General features: G+C 51.1%; 1 protein-coding gene across 2 annotated transcripts in view; it reads left to right on the top strand.

Annotated features, from left to right (window-relative positions):
* The first annotated feature begins 11,389 nt into the window (after positions 1 to 11,389).
* The window catches only part of LOC144611947 (uncharacterized), a 51,468-nt gene continuing 41,890 nt past the window's right edge, over positions 11,390 to 20,967 (top strand). The window contains exon 1 of one of the 2 annotated variants that reach the window (XM_078431300.1): positions 11,390 to 11,506. In XM_078431300.1, the coding sequence (XP_078287426.1) occupies positions 11,423 to 11,506 (84 nt within the window). In that variant the 5' untranslated portion in view covers positions 11,390 to 11,422. The remainder of the gene's footprint in view (positions 11,507 to 20,967) is intronic. The other variant, XM_078431301.1, reaches the window with a different exon arrangement.

Raw genomic sequence — 20,967 nt, 5'->3', positions numbered from 1 at the left:
GGAGTTAGATGTGGCCCTTGTGGCTAAAGGGATCAGGGGGTATGGAGAGAAGGCAGGTACGGGATACTGAGTTGGATGATCAGCCATGATCATATTGAATGGCGGTGCAGGCTCGAAGGGCCGAATGGCCTATTCCTGCACCTATTTTCTATGTTTCTATGTTTCTATAACCCATCCACAGAGATAGACAATAGACAATAGACAATAGGTGCAGGAGGAGGCCATTCGGCCCTTCGAGCCAGCACCGCCATTCAATGTGATCATGGCTGATCATTCTCAATCAGTACCCCATTCCTGCCTTCTCCCCATACCCCTGACTCCGCTATCCTTAAGAGCTCTATCTAGCTCTCTCTTGAATGCATTCAGAGAATTGGCCTCCACTGCCCTTTATATTCCGAACAAGTGCTTCACAAGATTGGCACGGTGGCGCAGTGGGTAGACCCGGGCCTCGCAGTGCCGGAGACCCGGGTTCCATCTTGACCGCGGGCGCTGTCTGTACGCAGTTTGCACGCTCTCCCCGTGACCCGCGTGGGTTTTCCAGTTTCCTCCACACTCCAAAGACATGCGTGTTTGTAGCTTAATTGGTTTCGGTAAAATTGTAAATTGACCCTAGTGTGTGTGGGGCAGTATTAGTGTGCGGGGATCGCTGGTCGGCGCCGACCCGGTGGGCCGAAGGGCCTGTTTCTGCGCTGTATCTCTAAAGTCCAAAACATTTCCTGCCTGATTTTCTCAGCTTTTTCCAAAGACATTTCAGAGCTGACCCCTTGGTATATATTCCCCCTTGCCTTCAGAAGAACCCCCCCCCCCCCCCCCCCCCCCCCCCCCCCCCGTATCGTGAAGTCAAAATCTTTTTGGCTTCCAAGGATTTCCCCAGTCATTTACGGATTAGCTATCGTGAAAACTGGGTGCATTTAGCCGCAAGTGGCGACACAGGTAGGTAGGGCGGTGAAGAAGGCAATAGACAATAGACAATAGGTGCAGGAGGAGGCCATTCGGCCCTTCGAGCCTGTACGCACCGCCATTCAATGTGATCATGGCTGATCATTCTCAATCAGTACCCCGTTCCTGCCCTCTCCCCATACCCCCTGACTCCGCTATCCTTAAGAGCTCTATCCAGCTCCCTCTTGAATGCATTCAGAGAATTGGCCTCCATTGCCTTCTGAGGCAGAGAATTCCACAGATTCACAACTCTCTGACTGAAAAAGCTCTTCTCATCTCCGTTCTAAATGGCCTACCCCTTATTCTTAAACTGTGGCCCCTTGTTCTGGACTCCCCCAACATTGGGAACATGTTTCCTGCCTCTAACGTGTCCAACCCATTAATATCCTTATACGTTTCGATAAGATCCCCTCTCATCCTTCTAAATTCCAGTGTATACAAGCCTAGTCGCTCCAGTCTTTCAACATATGACAGTCCCGCCATTCCGGGAATTAACCTAGTAAACCAACCCTGCACGCCCTCAATAGCAAGAATATCCTTCCTCTAATTTGGAGACCAAAACTGCACACAGTACTCCAGGTGCGGTCTCACTAGGGCCCTGTACAACTGCAGAAGGACCTCTTTGCTCTTAGAGGCGTTTAGTACATTGGCCTTCATCCGTCAGGGCATAGTGTATAGAAGTTGGGACGTAGTGTTACAGTTGTACAAGACGTTGGTGAGGCCGCATTTGGCGTATTGCGTTCAGGTTCGATAGGAAGGATGCCGTTAAGCTGGAAGGAGTACAGAGAAGGTTTAGAAGGATGTTGCCAGGACTCGAGGGCCTGAGCTATGGGGAGAGGCTGAGGGGTGATCTCAGAGAGGTGTAGAACATTTATAAGGGTAATAGATAGGCCAAATGCCCCAAATCTTTCACCCAGGGCAGGGGAATCAAGAAGCAGAAGGCATCGGTTTTAGGTGAGAGGGCAAAGATTGAATAGGAACCTGAAAGGCAAACTTTTCACGCAGAGGGTGGTGGGTGTGTGGAACGAGCTGCCAGAGGAGGTAGTTGAGGCTGGGACTATAATAACATTTAAAAGATAGTTGGGCAGGTAGGAAAAAAACTGCAGATGCTGGTTTAAATCGAAGGTAGACACACAATTTTGGAGTAACTCAGCGGGTCAGGCAGCATCTGTGGAGAACATGGATAGGTGACGTTTCACAGAGTGCTGGAGTAACTCAGCGGGTCAGGCAGCATCTGTGGGGAACATGGATAGGTGACGTTTCACAGAGTGCTGGAGTAACTCAGCGGGTCAGGCAGCATCTGTGGGGAACATGGATAGGTGACGTTTCACAGAGTGCTGGAGTAACTCAGCGGGTCAGGCAGCATCTCTGGAGAGAAGGAATGGGTGACGTTTTGGGTCGAGACCCTTCTTCAGACTGATCTGAAGAAGTCTGAGGAAGGGTCTCGACCCGAAACGTCACCCATTCCTTCTCTCCCGAGATGCTGCCTGACCCGCTGAGTTACTCCAGCGTTTTGTGTCTACTTGGACAGGTACATGGATAGGAAAGATTGAGAGGGATATGGGCCCGTGGGACGAGCCTAGATGGGGTATCATGGTTGGCATGGGCGAGGTGGGCCGAAGGGCCTGTTTCTATGAATCTATCTCTTTCCATTAAACTTATAAAGCAAAGTAGTACAGCTGCTGGAAATGTGAAATAAAAGCAGGAAAATCCACAGTAGGTCAGGCAGCATCTGTGGAAGGGGAAAGTGATATCTCAGGTCAACGACCTTGCATCCGAACTGGCAAAAGGGTGGAATTGAAACGGGTTTTACAACATCTTCACAGATATTGCCCGACCTGCTGCGTATATCTCAAACATTCAGCTTCTATATTATATCATTTATACTTTGTAACCTGGACAAATTGGGTCGAATGGTATAACTTACTTTGGGATGCGGGTTATTAAATGTTATGACCAAGCAAGAGACGAACGGAACTGCAGATGCTGGAATCCTGAGCAAAACAACAACGTGCTGGAGGAACTCAGCGGGCCAGGCAGCATCTGTGGAGGGAAACGGAGAGATCGATTTTGGGGCGGCCACGGAGAGAGCGTGCAAACTCCGCACACAGAGGCCAGGGTCGAACGCGGGCCTCTGGTGACGCGAGGCGGTGGCTAATCCCACAGCACCACCGCGCGCGCTCCTCTCTAACCGTGTCTAAAGGAACTGCAGGTGCTGCTTTAAACCGTAGGCGGAAAAAGCCGGAGCCACTCAGCGGGACGGGCAGCGCCTCTGGAGAGAAGGGATGGGTGGCGTTTCGGGTCGCGACCCCTTCTTCTGGAGAAATGGGTGCCGTTCTGAAACGAGGCTGTTCTTCTGAAGAAGGGTCTCGACCCGAAAGGTCACCCGTATCTTCCCTCCAGAGACGCTGCCTGGTCCCGCTGAGTGACTCCAGCTTTTTGTGGCGATCTTTGTGCCCCTCTCTGACCGCCAGAAGCAGGAATGGTCGCGGGGGGAGGCGGGGAGAGGCGGGGAGAGGGCTCGCTCGGTGTTGGCGGGGCGGAGGTGAAAGGGCAAAGCACCTGCCTGCTGGAGCTGCCCGCTGTTCAAGTCAGCCGACTGCCCGAGGCTCAAGGTGAGTGTCGCGTCCGCAGGTTACCTGCCTCGCCGTACCTCGGTGAGCGACTCAACGCAGCACGGAACGTTGTCGGCTTGGCGCCGGGTGGGGACAGGCCACATATCTAAGTGTGTGTTCAGGCTTGGCTTAACATTCAGGGTAAGCACGGGCCAAGTACCTTTGAAGGTTCGTACCTTTTGAATGGTATGGTTTGTAAATATGCTGTTAATTGGTTAATGTTTAATGAGTCTGTTTTTAGCAAAGTATCAGCCACAGTCTCGCAGCGCATGTTCCTCCAGCTCACAGATCAGGAGACGTTCTGTGATGTTATTGATTTGCTTTCGGGTTTGGGCAGTGGTGGATGGCCCAGCATTTACTGCCCATCACCAGTTGCTCTTCAGTTGAGAGTACAGTTGCCAACTGTCCCGTATTAGCCGGGACATCCCGTATTTTGGGCTAAATTGGTTTGTACCGTACGGGACCTCCCTTGTCCCGTATTAGGCCCCGGGGGGGGCGCTGTAGGCCGGAACGCTGTAGGCCCAGACAGTGTAGGCCCAGAAGCTGTAGGCCCAGACACTGTCGGTCCGGACAGTGTAGGTCCGGACACTGTAGGTACGGACACTGTAGGCCCGGACAGTGTAGGCCCGGACAGTGTAGGCCCGGACAGTGTAGGCCCGGACAGTGTAGGTCCGGACACTGTAGGCCCGTTGTTGAAAGACTGGAGCGACTAGGCTTGTATACACTGGAATTTAGAAGGATGAGAGGAGATCTTATCGAAACGTATGAGATTATTAAGGGGTTGGACACACTATGTGAGGTAAGCGAAACAAGTAGAGTAGTGATGGAAATTAGGAGGATTAAAGAAGAGGAGGTACGGACACTTTTGAAGAATATAAAAGTGGATAAGTCTCCAGGTCCTGATAGGATATTCCCTAGGACATTGAGGGAAGTTAGTGCAGAAATAGCAGGGGCTATGACGGAAATATTTCAAACGTCATTAGAAACAGGGATGGTGCCGGAAGATTGGCGCATTGCGCATGTTGTGCCTTTGTTTAAAAAAGGTTCTAAAAGTAAACCTAGCAATTATAGACCTATTAGTTTGACGTCTGTGGTGGGAAAATTAATGGAAAAGATACTTAGGAACAATATATATAATTATTTGGATAATCAAGGCCTGATTAGAAACAGTCAACATGGATTTGTGCCTGGAAGGTCATGTTTGACTAATCTTCTTGAATTTTTTGAAGAGGTTACCAGGGAAATTGATAAGGGCAAGGCTGTGGATGTTGTCTATATGGACTTCAGTAAGGCATTTGACAAGGTTCCACATGGAAGGTTGATTAAGAAGGTTAAATCGTTGGGTATTAATAGTGAGGTTGCAAGATGGATTCAACAATGGCTGAATGGGAGATACCAGAGGGTAACGGTTGACAATTGTATGTCAGGTTGGAGGCCAGTGTCTAGTGGAGTGCCCCAAGGATCTGTGTTGGGTCCACTGTTGTTTGTCATTTACATTAATGATCTGGATGATGGTGTGGCAAATTGGATTAGTAAATATGCAGATGATACTAAGATAGGTGGAGTAGTTGATAGTGAGGTAGATTTTCAAAGTCTACAGAGAGACTTGGGCCTTTTGGAAGGGTGGGCTGAAAGATGGCAGATGGAGTTTAATGCTGATAAGTGTGAGGTGCTGCATTTTGGTAGGACAAATCAAAATAGGACGTACAGGGTAAATGGTAGGGAATTGAGGAATGCAGTGGAACAGAGGGATCTGGGAATAACTGTGCATTGTTCCCTGAAGGTGGAATCTCATGTGGATAGGGTGGTGAAGAAGGCGTTTGGTATGCTTGCCTTTATAAATCAGAGCATCGAGTATAGAAGTTGGGATGTAATGTTAAAATTGTACAGGGCATTGGTGAGGCCAAATCTGGAGTATGGTGTGCAGTTCTGGTCGCCAAATTATAGGAAGGATGTCGACAAAATGGAGAGGGTACAGAGGAGATTTACTAGAATGTTGCCTGGGTTTCAGCACTTAGGCTACAGAGAGAGGTTGAACAGGTTGGGTCTTTATTCTTTGGAGCGTAGAAGGTTGAGGGGGGACTTGATAGAGGTTTTTAAAATTTTGAGAGGGACGGACAGAGTTGACGTGGGTAGGCTTTTCCCTTTGAGAGTGGGGAAGATTCCAACAAGGGGACATAGCTTCAGAATTGAGGGACAAAGGTTTAGGGGTAACATGAGGGGGAACTTCTTTACTCAGAGGGTTGTGGCTGTATGGAATGGGCTTCCGGTGGAAGTGGTGGAGGCTGGCTCGATTTTATTATTTAAGAGTAAATTGGATAGGTATATGGATAGGAGGGGATTGGAGGGTTATGGTCTGAGTGCAGGTAGATGAGACTAGGTCAGGGAGAATGGTCGGCGTGGACTGGTAGGGCCGGACAGGCCTGTTTCCATGCTGTAGTTGTGATATGTTATATGTTATATGTAGAGGCAGGAAACATGTTCCCAATGTTGGGGGAGTCCAGAACCAGGGGCCACAGTTTAAGAATAAGGGGTAGGCCATTTAGAACTGAGATGAGGAAAAACTTTTTCACCCAGAGAGTTGTGAATCTGTGGAATTCTCTGCCTCAGAAGGCAGTGGAGGCCAATTCTCTGAATGCATTCAAGAGAGAGCTAGATAGAGCTCTTAAGGATAGTGGAGTCAGGGGGTATGGGGAGAAGGCAGGAACGGGGTACTGATTGAGAATGATCAGCCATGATCACATTGAATGGTGGTGCTGGCTCGAAGGGCCGAATGGCCTCCTCCTGCACCTATTGTCTATTATCTATTGTCCGGACACTGTAGGTCCGGACAGTGTCGGTCCAGACAGTGTAGGTCCAGACACTGTAGGCCCGGACAGTGTAGGTCCGGATACTGTAGGTCCGGGGGCCGCTGTGGGCCCGGACAGTGTAGGTCTGGACAGTGTATACCTTGTCTCTTCACCTTGTCCCTTATTTGGGAGTGAGATAGTTGGCAACCCTAGCTGAGTGACTTGCTGGGCAATTCAAGAGACGTAATCTCCGGGCCTACGCTGTCCGCACTGCAACTACACTGTCCGGAAGGTCGGCACAGATTTTAACCAGCATCTGCAGTTTTTTCCCTACCACACTGTCCGGGCCTACAGCGCCCCCCCGGGTCTAATACGGGACTAGGGAGGTCCCGTACGGGACAAACCAATTTAGCCCAAAATACGGGATGTCCCGGCTAATACGGGACAGTTGGCAACCCTAGTGAAGAACCATCTTATTTAAATTGTAGACGCAAGTAATCTTGTGAAAAACACAAAGTGCTGGAGGAACTCAGCAGGCCAGGCAGCATCTGTGGAGGGAAATGGACAGTCTCTGTTTTAGGTTGAGACCGGAGGTTAGATTGGAGAAGAATCTCTTTCCCAAAACGTCCATTCAGGGGGGTATGGGGAGAAGGCTGGAACGGGGTACTGATTGAGAATGGTCAGCCATGATCACATTGAATGGCGGTGCGTACAGGCTCGAAGGGCCGAATGGCCTCCTAGGGATGCTGCCTGACCCGCTGACTTCCTCCAGCGCTTTGTCTTTGCAGCTATACACTAAAACTCTCGTTTGTTTGTTTGTTTGTTCCTGAACTGCAGCCAAAACGGTACACGGTCGCGCGACAGTTTTCGGCCCACCTTGCTCACCGTCGTCCATTGAAATCGGTGTTATATTTTTAAAGTGAAGTTTAAATCTATCTCCGAGGGAGGGGGGGGGGGGGTGGAGGGAGGGAGAGGGGGGGGGAGGGAGGATAAGGGGGGGGTTGAGGGGGGTGGAGGGAGGGGGAGGGGACGAGGGAGGGGGGAGGGAGGAATGGAGGGGTGGAAGGGGCGGAGGAAGGGAGGGGGAGGGGGGGAGGGAGATGGGTGGTGGAGAGGGGAGGGGGGAGGGAAGGAGGAGGGGAGATGGGGGGGGGGAGGGGAGATGGGGGGGGGGAGGGGAGATGGGGGGGGTGGAGGGGAGATGGGGGGAGAGGAGGGGAAGGGGCGGAGGGGGTGCTGCACCAATGTAGGAGAGGTTTGGGCCCAACTTGGTCTAGTCTTATTTAAATTGCTTGGCTTGATGCGTTGCTGACCCCTGCTGACAGGACGCAGAACTGCAGAGTTAAAATGTGATGAATACGGCCTTGTTGTTCATGGGTTATACTTGAACCATGAATAAAGATCGAGCCTTCTTTGTCTCTTATGTGATCACAACTGCATAGGTTTGAAGGAGATACACAGAACTGCAGATATTGGTTTACAAAACAAGACAGAGTGCTGGAGTAACTCAGCGGGTCAGGCAGCATCTGTGGAGAACATGGATAGGTGACGTTTCACAGAGTGCTGGAGTAACTCAGCGGGTCAGGCAGCATCTGTGGAGAACATGGATAGGTGACGTTTCACAGAGTGCTGGAGTAACTCAGCGGGTCAGGCAGCATCTGTGGAGAACATGGATAGGTGACGTTTCACAGAGTGCTGGAGTAACTCAGCGGGTCAGGCAGCATCTGTGGAGAACATGGGTAGGTGACGTTTTGGGTCAGTGCAACACCTCACACTTGCTCAGATTAAACTCCATTTCCTTGTCTGCATCGACTGTTTGTCCGCGCTGTGTCTCTACAGTCTAAAGACCTGACATCGCCAAGCAAGGTAGGTGTACAAAAATCAGCAGGACACCTGTGCCTGCCGGAAGCTTTGGCTGATGAATAGTTCTGAGCTTTATGAGAAATTGCTGAGGGTCTAAACTAAATCTGCTGGCAAGCTAGCTCAGCAGAGAACCGAAACTTATTTGAGTGTCGTTTGTGGAAATCCTCATAAAATTACCGACATTTTTAGCTTAAAAATAAAACAAAACAAAATCAACTCCTTCCTCAAAATGAGGACATTTTAATATAGAGATGGGCGGAACTAGAATGCAGAATGCTAGAATCTTGCGGGGAAAAGAAAGTGCCGGAGTAACTCAGCGAGTCAGGCAGCGTCTCCTGTGGCATGGATAGGCGATGTCATCTCCGGTCACGGGGAGAACGTACAAACTCCGCACAGACAGCGCCCGTAGTTGGGGGAACTTTTTCTGTATCGTATCTCCGTCCGCACAGCGGCCTTGACATCATGGAGCTGGCGGCCCCCTTGTTAGGGATCGGCTTCGGGAGCCCAGACCGCAGGAGGTTTGATCGCCCCGGTCGCGGGGGCTTCGATCGCCCCGAAGCGGGGGTTTCGATCGCCCCGACCGCGGGAGAAAAGGAGGAAAGAAGGTGCAAGTGATTGGCCTTCCTTCACAGTGAGGAATGTGAGGTCGCCGAAAAACAAGATGGCCGTGCGGCCGGCGCTGGTGGGGACTCTGAGGGAGTGCCGCGCGCGCGGTGATCCCGGTGTTTGGGGGACGTGGCTCCGTGAGGACATCAATGCGAGTGTGGACGACTTTCTGACTGTTCGGGCGGACAGTGGTCATATCACGGTGAAGGAGTGGAGGAAAATAACTGCAGACGCTGGTACAAATCGAAGGTATCACAAAATGCTGGAGTAACTCAGCGGGTCAGGCAGCATCTCGGGAGAGAAGGAATGGGTGACGTTTCGGGTCGAGACCCTTCTTCAGACTGATGTCAGGGGGGCGGGACAAAGGAAGGATATAGGTGGAGACAGGAAGACAGTGGGAGAACTGGGAAGGGGGAGGGGAAGAGAGGGACAGAGGAGCTATCTAAAGTTAGAGAAGTCAATGTTCATACCGCTGGGGTGGAAACTACCCAAATATGAGTGGCATTCATAGCAAGAGGATTTGAGTTTAGGAGCAGGGAGGTTCTGCTGCAGTTGTACAGGGCCTTGGTGAGACCGCACCTGGAGTATTGTGTGCAGTTTTGGTCTCCTAACCTGAGGAAAGACGTTCTTGCCTTAGAGGGAGTACAGAGAAGGTTCACCAGATTAATCCCTGGGATGGCGGGACTTACATATGAGGAAAGACTGGATAGACTGGGCTTGTACTCGCTGGAATTTAGAAGACTGAGGGGGGATCTTACAGAAACATATAAAATTCTTAAGGGGTTGGAGAGGCTAGATGCGGGAAGATTGTTCCCGATGTTGGGGGAATCTAGAACCAGGGGTCACAGCTTAAGGATAAGGGGGAAGTCTTTTAGGACCGAGATGAGAAAACATTTCTTCACACAGAGAGTGGTGAGTCTGTGGAATTCTCTGCCACAGAAGGTAGTTGAGGCCAGTTCATTGGCTATATTTAAGAGGGAGTTAGATGTGGCCCTTTTTGCTAAAGGGATCAGGGGGTATGGAGAGAAGGCAGGTACGGGATACTGAGCTGGATGATCAGCCATGATCATATTGAATGGCGGTGCGTACAGGCTCGAAGGGCCGAATGGCCTACTCCTGCACGTATGTTTCTATGTTTCTATGTGTGAAATATGAGGTGCTGTTCCTCCTTTTTGCTCTGGGCCTCACTATGGCACCGGAGGAGGCCCAGGACAGAAAAGTCAGACTGGGAGTGGGAGGGGGAGTTGAAGTGCTGAGCCACCGGGAGATCAGGTTAGTTAAGGCGGACTGAGCGGAGGCATTGAGTGAAGCGTGCGTAAGGAGCGCGTGTGTGTGTGTGTGTGGCCCGGACATTGAACCGATGACCGTGGGTCTCCGCTTATGGCTGTGTGCCCTGGGGATTCTCACACAATGTTTAAGTCCATGCTTGATCTCTATGTATCTTGTTGCTTTTTTTTGTCTGCATGGCAAATCAAATTTCACTGTACCTCAGTACACATGAGAATAAAGTGCCGTTGAACCGCTGAGCGATTGAACATGAAATGCAGGCAAATGGGTCGAGGTCAGGAAGTCACCTTGGTCAGCATGGCCTTGTTGTGCTGAAAGGCTTAGCTTCCACTGCTCAGTAAACCTTTGACTGAGTTTAATTTCTTGCGGTCTTTCCGCCCAAAACCACAAGAAATTGCAGAGAATTGTGGACGCAGCCCAGACCGTCACACAAACCAACCTCCCTTCCACCGACTCCATCTACACCTCACGCTGCCTCGGCAAGGCCAGCAGCCCAGACCGTCACACAAACCAACCTCCCTTCCATCGACTCCATCTACACCTCACGCTGCCTCGGCAAGGCCAGCAGCCCAGACCATCACACAAACCAACCTCCCTTCCACCGACTCCATCTACACCTCACGCTGCCCTGGCAAGGCCAGCAGCATAATCAAGGACCAGTCTCACCCCGGCCACTCCCTCTTCTCCTCTCTCCCATCGGGCAAGAGGTACAGAAGTGTGAAAACGCACACCTCCAGATTCAGGGACAGTTTCTTCCCGGCTGTTATCAGGCAACTGAACCATCCCACCACAACCAGAGAGCAGTGCTGGACTACTATCCACCTCATTGGAGACCCTCGGACTATCCTTGATGGGACTTTGCTGGCTTTACCTTGCACTAAACGTTATTCCCTTATGTATCTGTACACTGTGGACGGCTCGATTGTAATCATATATTGTCTTTCCGCTGGCTGGTTGGCACGCGACTAAAAGCTTTTCACTGTACCTCGGTACACGTGACAATAAACTCAACTAAACTCAACTAAATCAGGTGCTGACATCTACTTACAAAAGTTGGTTTTGGGAATGTGGAATAAAGGATTAGTGTCAGACTACTGGCAATGGTTGGTTAGTTAGCACAGATTCCGTGGGCCCAAGGGCCTGTCTCCATGGGCAGTCGGTATATTGGCCCCAGGGGGGGAGGACAGAAGAAGAAAAAAAAGATTTCTTCACTGCTTATCATCTCAGATCTGAAACGGATGTCGAGCACGTCGGGTATTTATAATATCTCACTTCCTCAAGAGCTGGGGACCAGAGCTACAGACTTGGAGCTACGCAGGTGCCATGGCAGACGCTCCAAGCAGACCCGGGGGAGCTGGCATGTTTGCCAAGAATGTGCAGAAGAGGCTCATGAGAGCCCAAGAGATGGTAACAAACCCTTTTCCTGACCTCCGATGCGTTACTCTTTGCTGGGTCTGAACCTCTGTGGAAGGTCGCAACTGCGAGAGCCTTTCAACATTGCCCGGGTGTTTTATCGTGATCTAGATCCCTTACCTGTTACCCCGTTTAATTCCACCCCCCCCCCCATTTGCCAGTAGACCTTGTGTGGAACTTGAGGAGAACTCAGCAGGCTGCCTGACCCGCTGAGTTACTCCAGCACTCTGTGAAACGTCACCTATCCGTGTTCCCCACAGATGCTGCCTAACCCGCTGAGTTACTCCAGCACTCTGTGAAACGTCACCTATCCACGTTCTCCACAGATGCTGCCTGACCCGCTGAGTTACTCCAGCACTCTGTGAAACGTCACCTATCCATGTTCTCCACAGATGCTGCCTGACCCGCTGAGTTACTCCAGCACTCTGTGAAACGTCACCTATCCATGTTCTCCACAGATGCTGCCTGACCCGCTGAGGTACTCCAGCACTCTGTGTCTATCGTAGGTTGGCAATGTCCTATCTGCCGTATCTAAAATGCGACTCAAGGCAAATGGCCTGATTGATTTGTCCTGCAGTGACGCCACTGTGCATTTGTTCCCGGAGCGGGCTTATCATTTCGGGGTAGCGGCAGATGGGTTTTCCAACGCAAGGTCTCTCAGTCAGCCTCTGATCAAAGAGAAACATTATTTTTAGATCGTGGCTTCCTGGCGATGGTGAAAGCGGTCACGGGCTCCTGTCTCACGCGGGGCAGGAGGTGTTTGGTCCTGACAGGCTGCGCTCTGCCCGCTCCCCGCTGAGGGAGGGCTACGGGCACCAGGCAAGGGCTGGCAGGAGAGGAGGGCGCGTCTTGTGGTCAGAGCCGTGGCAGGATGTTTGTTGGCTGACGTCCGCTTCGCTTCCGACACTGAAGCTCGTCGCGAGGTGCTCGGCTTTACCTCTGACCGCGGTGGCGCAAAGGACGGGCGGCACGGTGGCGCGGCGGCAGAGCTGCTGCCTCACAGCGCCGGAGACCCCGGTTCCATCCCGACCGCGGGCGCTGCCCGCACGGAGTTTGCACGTTCTCCCCGTGACCCGCGTGGGTTTTCTCCGAGATCTCCGGTTTCCTCCCACACTCCAAAGACGTGCAGGACTGTGGGTTAATTGGCTTGATGGTAAATGTAAAATTGTCCCTAGTGTGTGTGTAGGATAGTGTACGTGTGCGGGGATCGCAGGTCGACGCGGACTCGGTTGGGTTGGACTCGTTTCCACGCTGTATCTCTGAACTATACTGAGGAAGAGGCTGGGAAACATTGGCCTGCCTCCTGGGCCTCTCTGTGTGCCTGTGGCAGGGCCTCAGGCATCACTGCAGGCCGCTATTCCCATCCAGCAGTGAGTGGGAGTAGATTATAAGATTATTAAGGGGATTGGACACGTTAGAGGCAGGAAACATGTTCCCAATGTTGGGGGAGTCCAGAACCAGGGGCCACAGTTTAAGAATAAGGGGTAGGCCATTTAGAACGGAGATGAGGAAAAACTTTTTCACTCAGAGAGTTGTAAATCTGTGGAATTCACTGCCTCAGAAGGCAGTGGAGGCCAGTTCTCTGGATGCTTTCAAGAGAGAGTTGGATAGAGCTCTTAAGGATAGCGGAGTCAGGGGGTATGGGGAGAGGGCAGGAACGGGGTACTGATTGAGAATGATCAGCCCTGATCACATTGAATGGCGGTGCTGGCTCGAAGGGCCGAATGGCCTCCTCCTGCACCTATTGTCTATTGTCTATTGTCTAAGTTCTTGCTGAGAGCGGGTGTCAGGGGTTATGGGGAGAAGGCAGGACAAATGAGATTCGGAGGCAGAGATCAGCCACGAATGAATGGCGGAGTAGACTCGATGGGCCGAATGGCCTAATGCTACTCCTATGACTTGCGAGCTTGTGTGGTGACCAGGACAGCACACAGTACTCTGGCCATGACCTAACCAACGTAGTATAAAGTTGTACCATAACCTTCCTGCTCTAATAAACCATGCCCTGGCAAATGAAAGCACCTAACCCCGTACACCCCCTTTATAAACTTGTCGGCATGTGCTGCCACCTTCAGGGATCATGTAGAGATCCCTCATCAATAGACAATGGACAACAGGTGCAAGAGGAGGCCATTCGGCCCTTCGAGCCTGTACGCACCGCCATTCAATGTGATCATGGCTGATCATTCTCAATCAGTACCCCGTTCCTGCCTTCTCCCCATACCCCCTGACTCCGCTATCCTTAAGAGCTCCATCCAGCTCCCTCTTGAATGCATTCAGAGAATTGGCCTCCACTGCCTTGTGAGGCGGAGAATTCCACAGATTCACGACTCTCTGACTGAAAAAGTTTTTCCTCATCTCCGTTCTAAATGGCCTACCCCTTATTCTTAAACTGTGTGGCCCCTTGTTCTGGACTCCCCCAACATTGGGAACATGTTTCCTGCCTCTAACGTGTCCAACCCCTTAATAATCTTATACGTTTCGAAAAGATCCCCTCTCATCCTTCTAAATTCCATTGTATACAAGCCTAGTCTCTCCTGTGTCTATATGAATCTATACAGTATAAATGGCTCTCCCATCGGGCAAGAGGTACAGAAGTGTGAAAACGCACACCTTCAGATTCAGGGGCAGTTTCTTCCCGGCTGTTATCAGGCAACTGAACCATCCCACCACAACCAGAGAGCAGTGCTGGACTACTACCTACCTCATTGGTGACCCTCGGACTATCCTTGATCGGACTTTGCTGGCTTTACCTTGCACTGAACGTTATTCCCCTTATCATGTATCTGTACACTGTGGACGGCTCGATTGTAATCATGCATTGTCTCTCCGCTGGCCGGTCAGCACGCAACAAAAGCTTTTCACTGTACCTCGGTACACGTGACAGTAAACTAAATTAAACTGAACTGATCCTTGGAGTTCCACAACTCCCCAGGGCCCAACCATTCACTGTGTATGAGCCAGGCTTATTAGTTGTCCAGTCAGCATTAAATCTCATCTGCACCTATCCACCGCGTCAGCAAATCTATGCCACCAAATTTACTTTTTTAGTTCAGAGACGCAGGCCCTTCGGATGCAGGCCCTTCGGATGCAGGCCCTTCGGCCCATCGGGTCCGCGCCGACCAACGATCCCCGCACACTAACACTATCCTACACCCACTGCGGACAATTTACACATATACCAAAGCCAATTAACCGACAAACCTGCACGTCTTTGGAGTGTGGGAGGAAACCGGAGCACCCGGTGAGAAAACCCACACGGGTCACGGGGAGAGCGTGCAAACTCCGTACAGACAGCGCCCACAGTGGGGATGGAAACCGGGTCTCTGGCGCTCTACCGCCGCGCCACCGTGCCACCTTCCCTGCCACTGTCAAACTTATTGTTCACCCACTATCCCAAGAACTAATCTGGTGAACATCTAATTTGCTGCATGCCCTCTATCACGAGTATATCCTTCCATGATTCAGCAGACAGGGCCTGTAGTCAGGCTGAGCTCTCACTAGGGCCCTGTCTACTTGGAGCAATGCATTGTTATTCGTGCACTCAAACCCTCTTCTCATAAAGACCACCGTGACATTTTCCTTCCACATTTCCTTGCTGAATCTACACATTAATGTTGTGATTGCATCTCCAGTGGGCAGTGCCCACAGGCAGTGCATCTCCAGTGGGCAGTGCCCACAGGCAGTGCATCTCCAGTGGGCAGTGCATCTCCAGTGGGCAGTGCCCACAGACAGTGCACCTCCAGTGGGCAGTGCCCACAGACAGTGCACAGTGCCCACAGACAGTGCACTTCCAGTGGGCAGTGCACACAGACAGTGCACTTCCAGTGGGCAGTGCACAGACAGTGCATCTCCAGTGGGCAGTGCCCACAGCGCACAGACAGTGCACCTCCAGTGGGCAGTGCCCACAGACAGTGCACCTCCAGTGGGCAGTGCACACAGACAGTGCATCTCCAGTGGGCAGTGCCCAGTAGACAGTGCACAGTACCCACAGACAGTGCACCTCCAGTGGGCAGTGTCCCGTAGACAGTGCCCACAGACAGTGCATCTCCAGTGGGCAGTGCCCAGTAGACAGTGCCCACAGGCAGTGCATCTCCAGTGGGCAGTGCCCAAAGACAGTGCATCTCCAGTGGGCAGTGCCCAGTAGACAGCGCCCACAGGCAGTGCATCTCCAGTGGGCAGTGCCCACAGACAGTGCACCTCCAGTGGACAGTGCCCACAGATAGTGCCCATAGACAGTGCACCTCCAGTGGACAGTGCCCAGTAGACAGTGCTGACAGACAGTGCACCCCCAGTGGATGGTGCCCACAGATAGTGCCCACAGACAGTGCACCTCCAGTGGCCAGTGCCCACAGACAGTGCACCTCCAGTGGCCAGTGCCCACAGACAGTGCACCTCCAGTGGACAGTGCCCAGTAGACAGTGCCGATAGACAGTGCATCTCCATTGGGCAGTGCCCACAGACAGTGCACCTCCAGTGGGCAGTGCCCACAGACAGTGCACCTCCAGTGGGCAGTGCCCAGCAGCCTCTGCCCATAATGACCATGGCAGCAGACACACACTTTGCAATGCTAACTCCCATACCAGTTATTCTACGTGGTGACATGAGCTTACCTGCAGCCCAGCCTGTGTGCAGCTAATGCGTGGAGATGAATTCTCGTTGTACAATCACCTCAGCTTCAGTGCAATTGCCTGCTGCAATTACTGTCTGCTCTCTTTCAGTCTCCTTGTTAATTGACCATTTGTACTTCATTGATCTTGGCCTATATATATACACACAAGTCAATCTTTTTATTGCTCCTTTACTCGGTGAGGAAATTATTCTCTAATACTTTGGCTCGATTATTTATTAGGGACTGACCCATATTTGGGCCTTGGTGGAAGTTTTTATTCCCTTCCGTTGCTGGGCAATTATCTTGTTCACAGATAATTAATATGAAGTTCATTAATGTGCAGTGCAGGGTTAGATCAATAAAGTCTGTTCCTTCTTGTCCTGCGACTGTTGTTATCAGGCTTCCCTGTTCAGGAGCGCAAGCCTTTCCAAAATCCTTGGCGCCAAGGAGGTGAGGTTACAAGGGTCAGTGCGGCCTAGAGTGGTACAGCGTGGAAACAGGCCCTTCGGCCCACCCTGCCCGCACCGACCAAAACATCCCATCTACACTAGTACCACAGCCTGCGTTTGGCCCATATCCCTCCAAACCTGCCCTCTCCATCTACCTGTCTAAATGTTTAGAGTCATAGAGTGATACAGTGTGGAAACAGGCCCTTCGGCCCACCCTGCCCGCACCGACCAAAACATCCCATCTACACTAGTACCACAGCCTGCGTTTGGCCCATATCCCTCCAAACCTGCCCTCTCCATCTACCTGTCTAAATGTTTAGAGTCATAGAGTGATACAGTGTGGAAACAGGCCCTTCGGCCCACCCTGCCCGCACCGGCCAACATGTCCCATCTGTACTAGACCCACCTGCCCGCGTTTGGCCCATATCCCTCTAAACCTGTCCTATCTATGTGCCCGTCTAACTGTTTCTTAAACGGTGGGATAATCCCAGCCTCAACCACCTCCTCCGGCAGCTCGTTCCACACACCCACAACCCTTTGTGTGAAAAAGTCACCCTTTAGATTCCTATCAAATCTTTCCCCCTTCGCCTTAAAGCTACTACGGACTCTGGCACTCCATTCACCTGCTCTGGGCAAGAGGCCCTGTGCATAAAAGCACAGAGTATTTTACCCAGGGTAGGGGAATTGAGAACCAGGGGATATAGGGTTTAAGGCGAGGGGGATTGTAATCTAGTATTGTCTTTCTGCTGACTGCTTAGCACGTAACGAAAAAGCTTTTTCGACGGGACGATAAACTGAACTAACTTCTCCAGACATGGGGAGAGACTGATGAATTGAGGCTGACACCATTTTTTTTCTGCCATCAAATATAAAATCCAACACTCCTGCGGTTCTCAAAATAGACAATAGACAATAGGTGCAGGAGGAGGCCATTTGGCCCTTCGAGTCAGCATCACCATTCAATGTACCCCTGGGTACAATGACAATAATGATATATTGTATTGTATTGTATTGTATGTGATCATGGCTGATCATTCTCAATCAGTACCCCGTTCCTGCCCTCTCCCCCTGACTCCGCTATCCTTAAGAGCTCTATCTAGCTCTCTCTTGAATGCATTCAGAGAATTGGCCTCCACTGCCTTCTGAGGCAGAGAATTCCACAGATTCACAACTCTCTGACTGAAAAAGTTCCTCCTCATCTCCGTTCTAAATGGCCTACCCCTTATTCTTAAACTGTGGCCCCTGGTTCTGGACTCCCCCAACATTGAGAGCATGTTTCCTGCCTCTAACGTGTCCAACCCCTTAGTAATCTTATATGTTTCGATAAGATCCCCTCTCATCCTTTTAAATTCCAGTGTATACAAGCCCAGTCGCTCCAGTCTTTCAACATACGACAGTCCCGCCATTCCGGGAATTAACCTAGTCTCTGACTGATACACTTTGCAAAACTGGTTTTAGTCGTAGCTAATTCTAGTTCATTCAATTATCTCTCAATCAGCACACATTATTTTTCGGTTGAACATTGGAAGGTGTGAGTGTGAAAATGGGTAAACCGAAAGCTGTCAAGGCTGGTGGTGTAAACATCCCCACCCATTCCTGTCCTCTGCAGAAATTGCATTTGTAAAGTCCAATGGCAGAGTCAGAAGCATGAAACATGTAGCAATTCAGTGTATAGCAATTCATTATCCCCTCGCACAGTTAAAGCATGGGATAGTCTTCACCCTGCCATAGTTACTCAACTAGAGGCGACTACATTTAAGGCAGCTCTTTAATGGCACCGGAAATTGGAGGAACAGCACCTCATATTTCGCCTGTGCAGCTTGCAGCCCAGCGGTATGAACATTGACTCCCCCAACTTTAGATAGTTCCTCTGTCCCTCTCTTCCCCTCCCCCTTCCCAGTTCTCCCTCTATCTTCCTGTCTCCACCTATATCCGTCCTTTGTCCCGCCCCCTCCCCTGACATCAGTCTGAAGAAGGGTCTCGGCCCGAAACGTCACCCATTCCTTCTCTCCTGAGATGCTGCCCGACCCGCTGAGTTACTCCGGCATTTTGTGAAACTAAATGTTAAATGGTCAGCTCGACATAGATGACCACATCTACACCAAACCCAAACCTGTCAGGTGTAGACGAGGGCATTCAATTCAATTTGAGATACCAGCTATCAAGACAGATGCGTATAGCAATTCATTCATCCCTCGCACAATTAAAGCATGGGATGGGCTTCACCCTGCTGTAGTTACTCAAACAGACGCAATTACATTTAAGGCAGCTCTTCTCCAAGAAGCCCTTCTTGCTTAAGTCCATACTCCGCCACCTCCAGTTTAAATTCCATTTGGAATATTTTGGAGGACCAAGAGCCAAGAATCAAGAACCAAACAGGGGCACGGGTTCATTATCCAGTTCATTATCCTTCAACGAGACCCTCTCCTCTTCCTTCAGGAACTCCAGCGAGTAAAGGCCCAGAGGCTTCAGATGCAAACTTGCAGATGATACAAAGCTGGGTGGCAGTGTGAACTGTGAGGAAGATGCTATGAGGTTGCAGGGTGACTTGGACAGGTTGTGTGAGTGGGCGGATGCATGGCAGATGCAGTTTAATGTGGACAAGTGTGAGGTTATCCACTTTGGTGGTAAGAATAGGAAGGCAGAGTATTATCTGAACGGTGTCAGGTTAGGAAAAGGGGACGTACAACGAGATCTGGGTGTCCTTGTTCGTCAGTCACTTAAAGGAAGCATGCAGGTACAGCAGGCAGTGAAGAAAGCCAATGGAATGTTGGCCTTCATAACAAGAGGAGTTGAGTATAGGAGCAAAGAGGTCCTTCTGCAGTTATACAGGGCCCTAGTGAGACCGCACCTGGAGTACTGTGTGCAGCTTTGGTCTTCAAATTTGAGGAAGGATATTCTTGCTATTGAGGGCGTGCAGCGTAGGCTTACTAGGTTAATTCCAGGAATGGCGGGACTGTCGTATGTTGAAAGACTGGAGCGACTAGGCTTGGGGTGGGGGGGGGGGGATTAAAAGACAATAGACAATAGGTGCAGGAGGAGGCCATTCGGCCCTTCGAGCCAGCACCGCCATTCAATGTGATCATGGCTGATCATTCTCAATCAGTACCCCGTTCCTGCCTTCTCCCCATACCCCCTGACTCCGCTATCCTTAAGAGCTCTATCTAGCTCTCTCTTGAATGCATTCAGAGAATTGGCCTCCACTGCCTTCTGAGGCAGAGAATTCCACAGATTCACAACTCTCTGACTGAAAAAGTTTTTCCTCATCTCCGTTCTAAATGGCCTACCCCTTATTCTTAAACTGAGGCCCCTTGTTCTGGACTCCCCCAACATTGGGAACATGTTTCCTGCCTCTAACGTGTCCAACCCCTTAATAATCTTATATATAAGAAAATAACTGCAGATGCTGGTACAAATCGATTTATTCACAAAATGCTGGAGTAACTCAGCGGGTCAGGCAGCATCTCGGGAGAGAAGGAATGGGTGACGTTTCGGGTCGAGACCCTTCTTCTGAATAAATCCTTAATAATCTTATACGTTTCGATAAGATCCCCTCTCATCCTTCTAAATTCCAGTGTATACAAGCCTAGTCGCTCCAGTCTTTCAACATACGACAGTCCCGCCATTCCGGGAATTAACCTAGTGAACCTACGCTGCACGCCCTCAATAGCAAGAATATCCTTCCTCAAATTTGGAGACCAAAACTGCACACAGTACTCCAGGTGTGGTCTCACCAGGGCCCTGTACAACTGCAGAAGGACCTCTTTGCTCCTATACTCAACTCCTCTTGTTATGAAGGCCAACATTCCATTGGCTTTCTTCACTGCCTGCTGTACCTGCATGCTTCCTTTCAGTGACTGATGCCTAGTAGTGGGGTCAGCAGTGGGACAGGGCTGGTTGGGAGTTGAGGAGCTGAACAACCTTGGGGACAAAGGTTGCCCTTCTCCTCTGTGTCCCACAGCCTGGGCAGTGCTGAGGGGAGCCCTCTCAAACACAGAGAGCAGGGCATGTGGGGGGTCCTGCAAAACCCTGCCGGCTGACCTTAGCATCTGCCGGTCGCAGAGGGCGGAGAGAGAGGGCTCGGACGGGGAGTCCAATAATTTTGGAACAGACTTTGGCCTGTGCTCTGCAGGAGGTTTCTGCTCTGAAGGCTGATGGAGTGGGACCAGCAGGTGGAGGAGAACGTGATGAAGATCTCAATGAAGATGGAGTCCAAGACGACCGGGGACCCTTTTTTGCTGCAGCCTTCATCCATCCGCCTTCCCAGCCGTCGTGACGCTCCACTAAAGCCAGCCGTCACCCTCCGCCTGTTCCACCGTTGGGGTCTCGGTTGGATCGCTCTTTGTCAGGGACCTCCCCCTCGACCTTACCGCCATGGGTGACCCCACCAGGAG

This window comes from Rhinoraja longicauda, chromosome 42 (genome assembly GCF_053455715.1).
Source record: "Rhinoraja longicauda isolate Sanriku21f chromosome 42, sRhiLon1.1, whole genome shotgun sequence".
NCBI lineage: Eukaryota > Metazoa > Chordata > Chondrichthyes > Rajiformes > Arhynchobatidae > Rhinoraja > Rhinoraja longicauda.
Note: the sequence above shows the minus strand (reverse complement) of the source record. Positions and strands in the feature narration are given on the sequence as shown.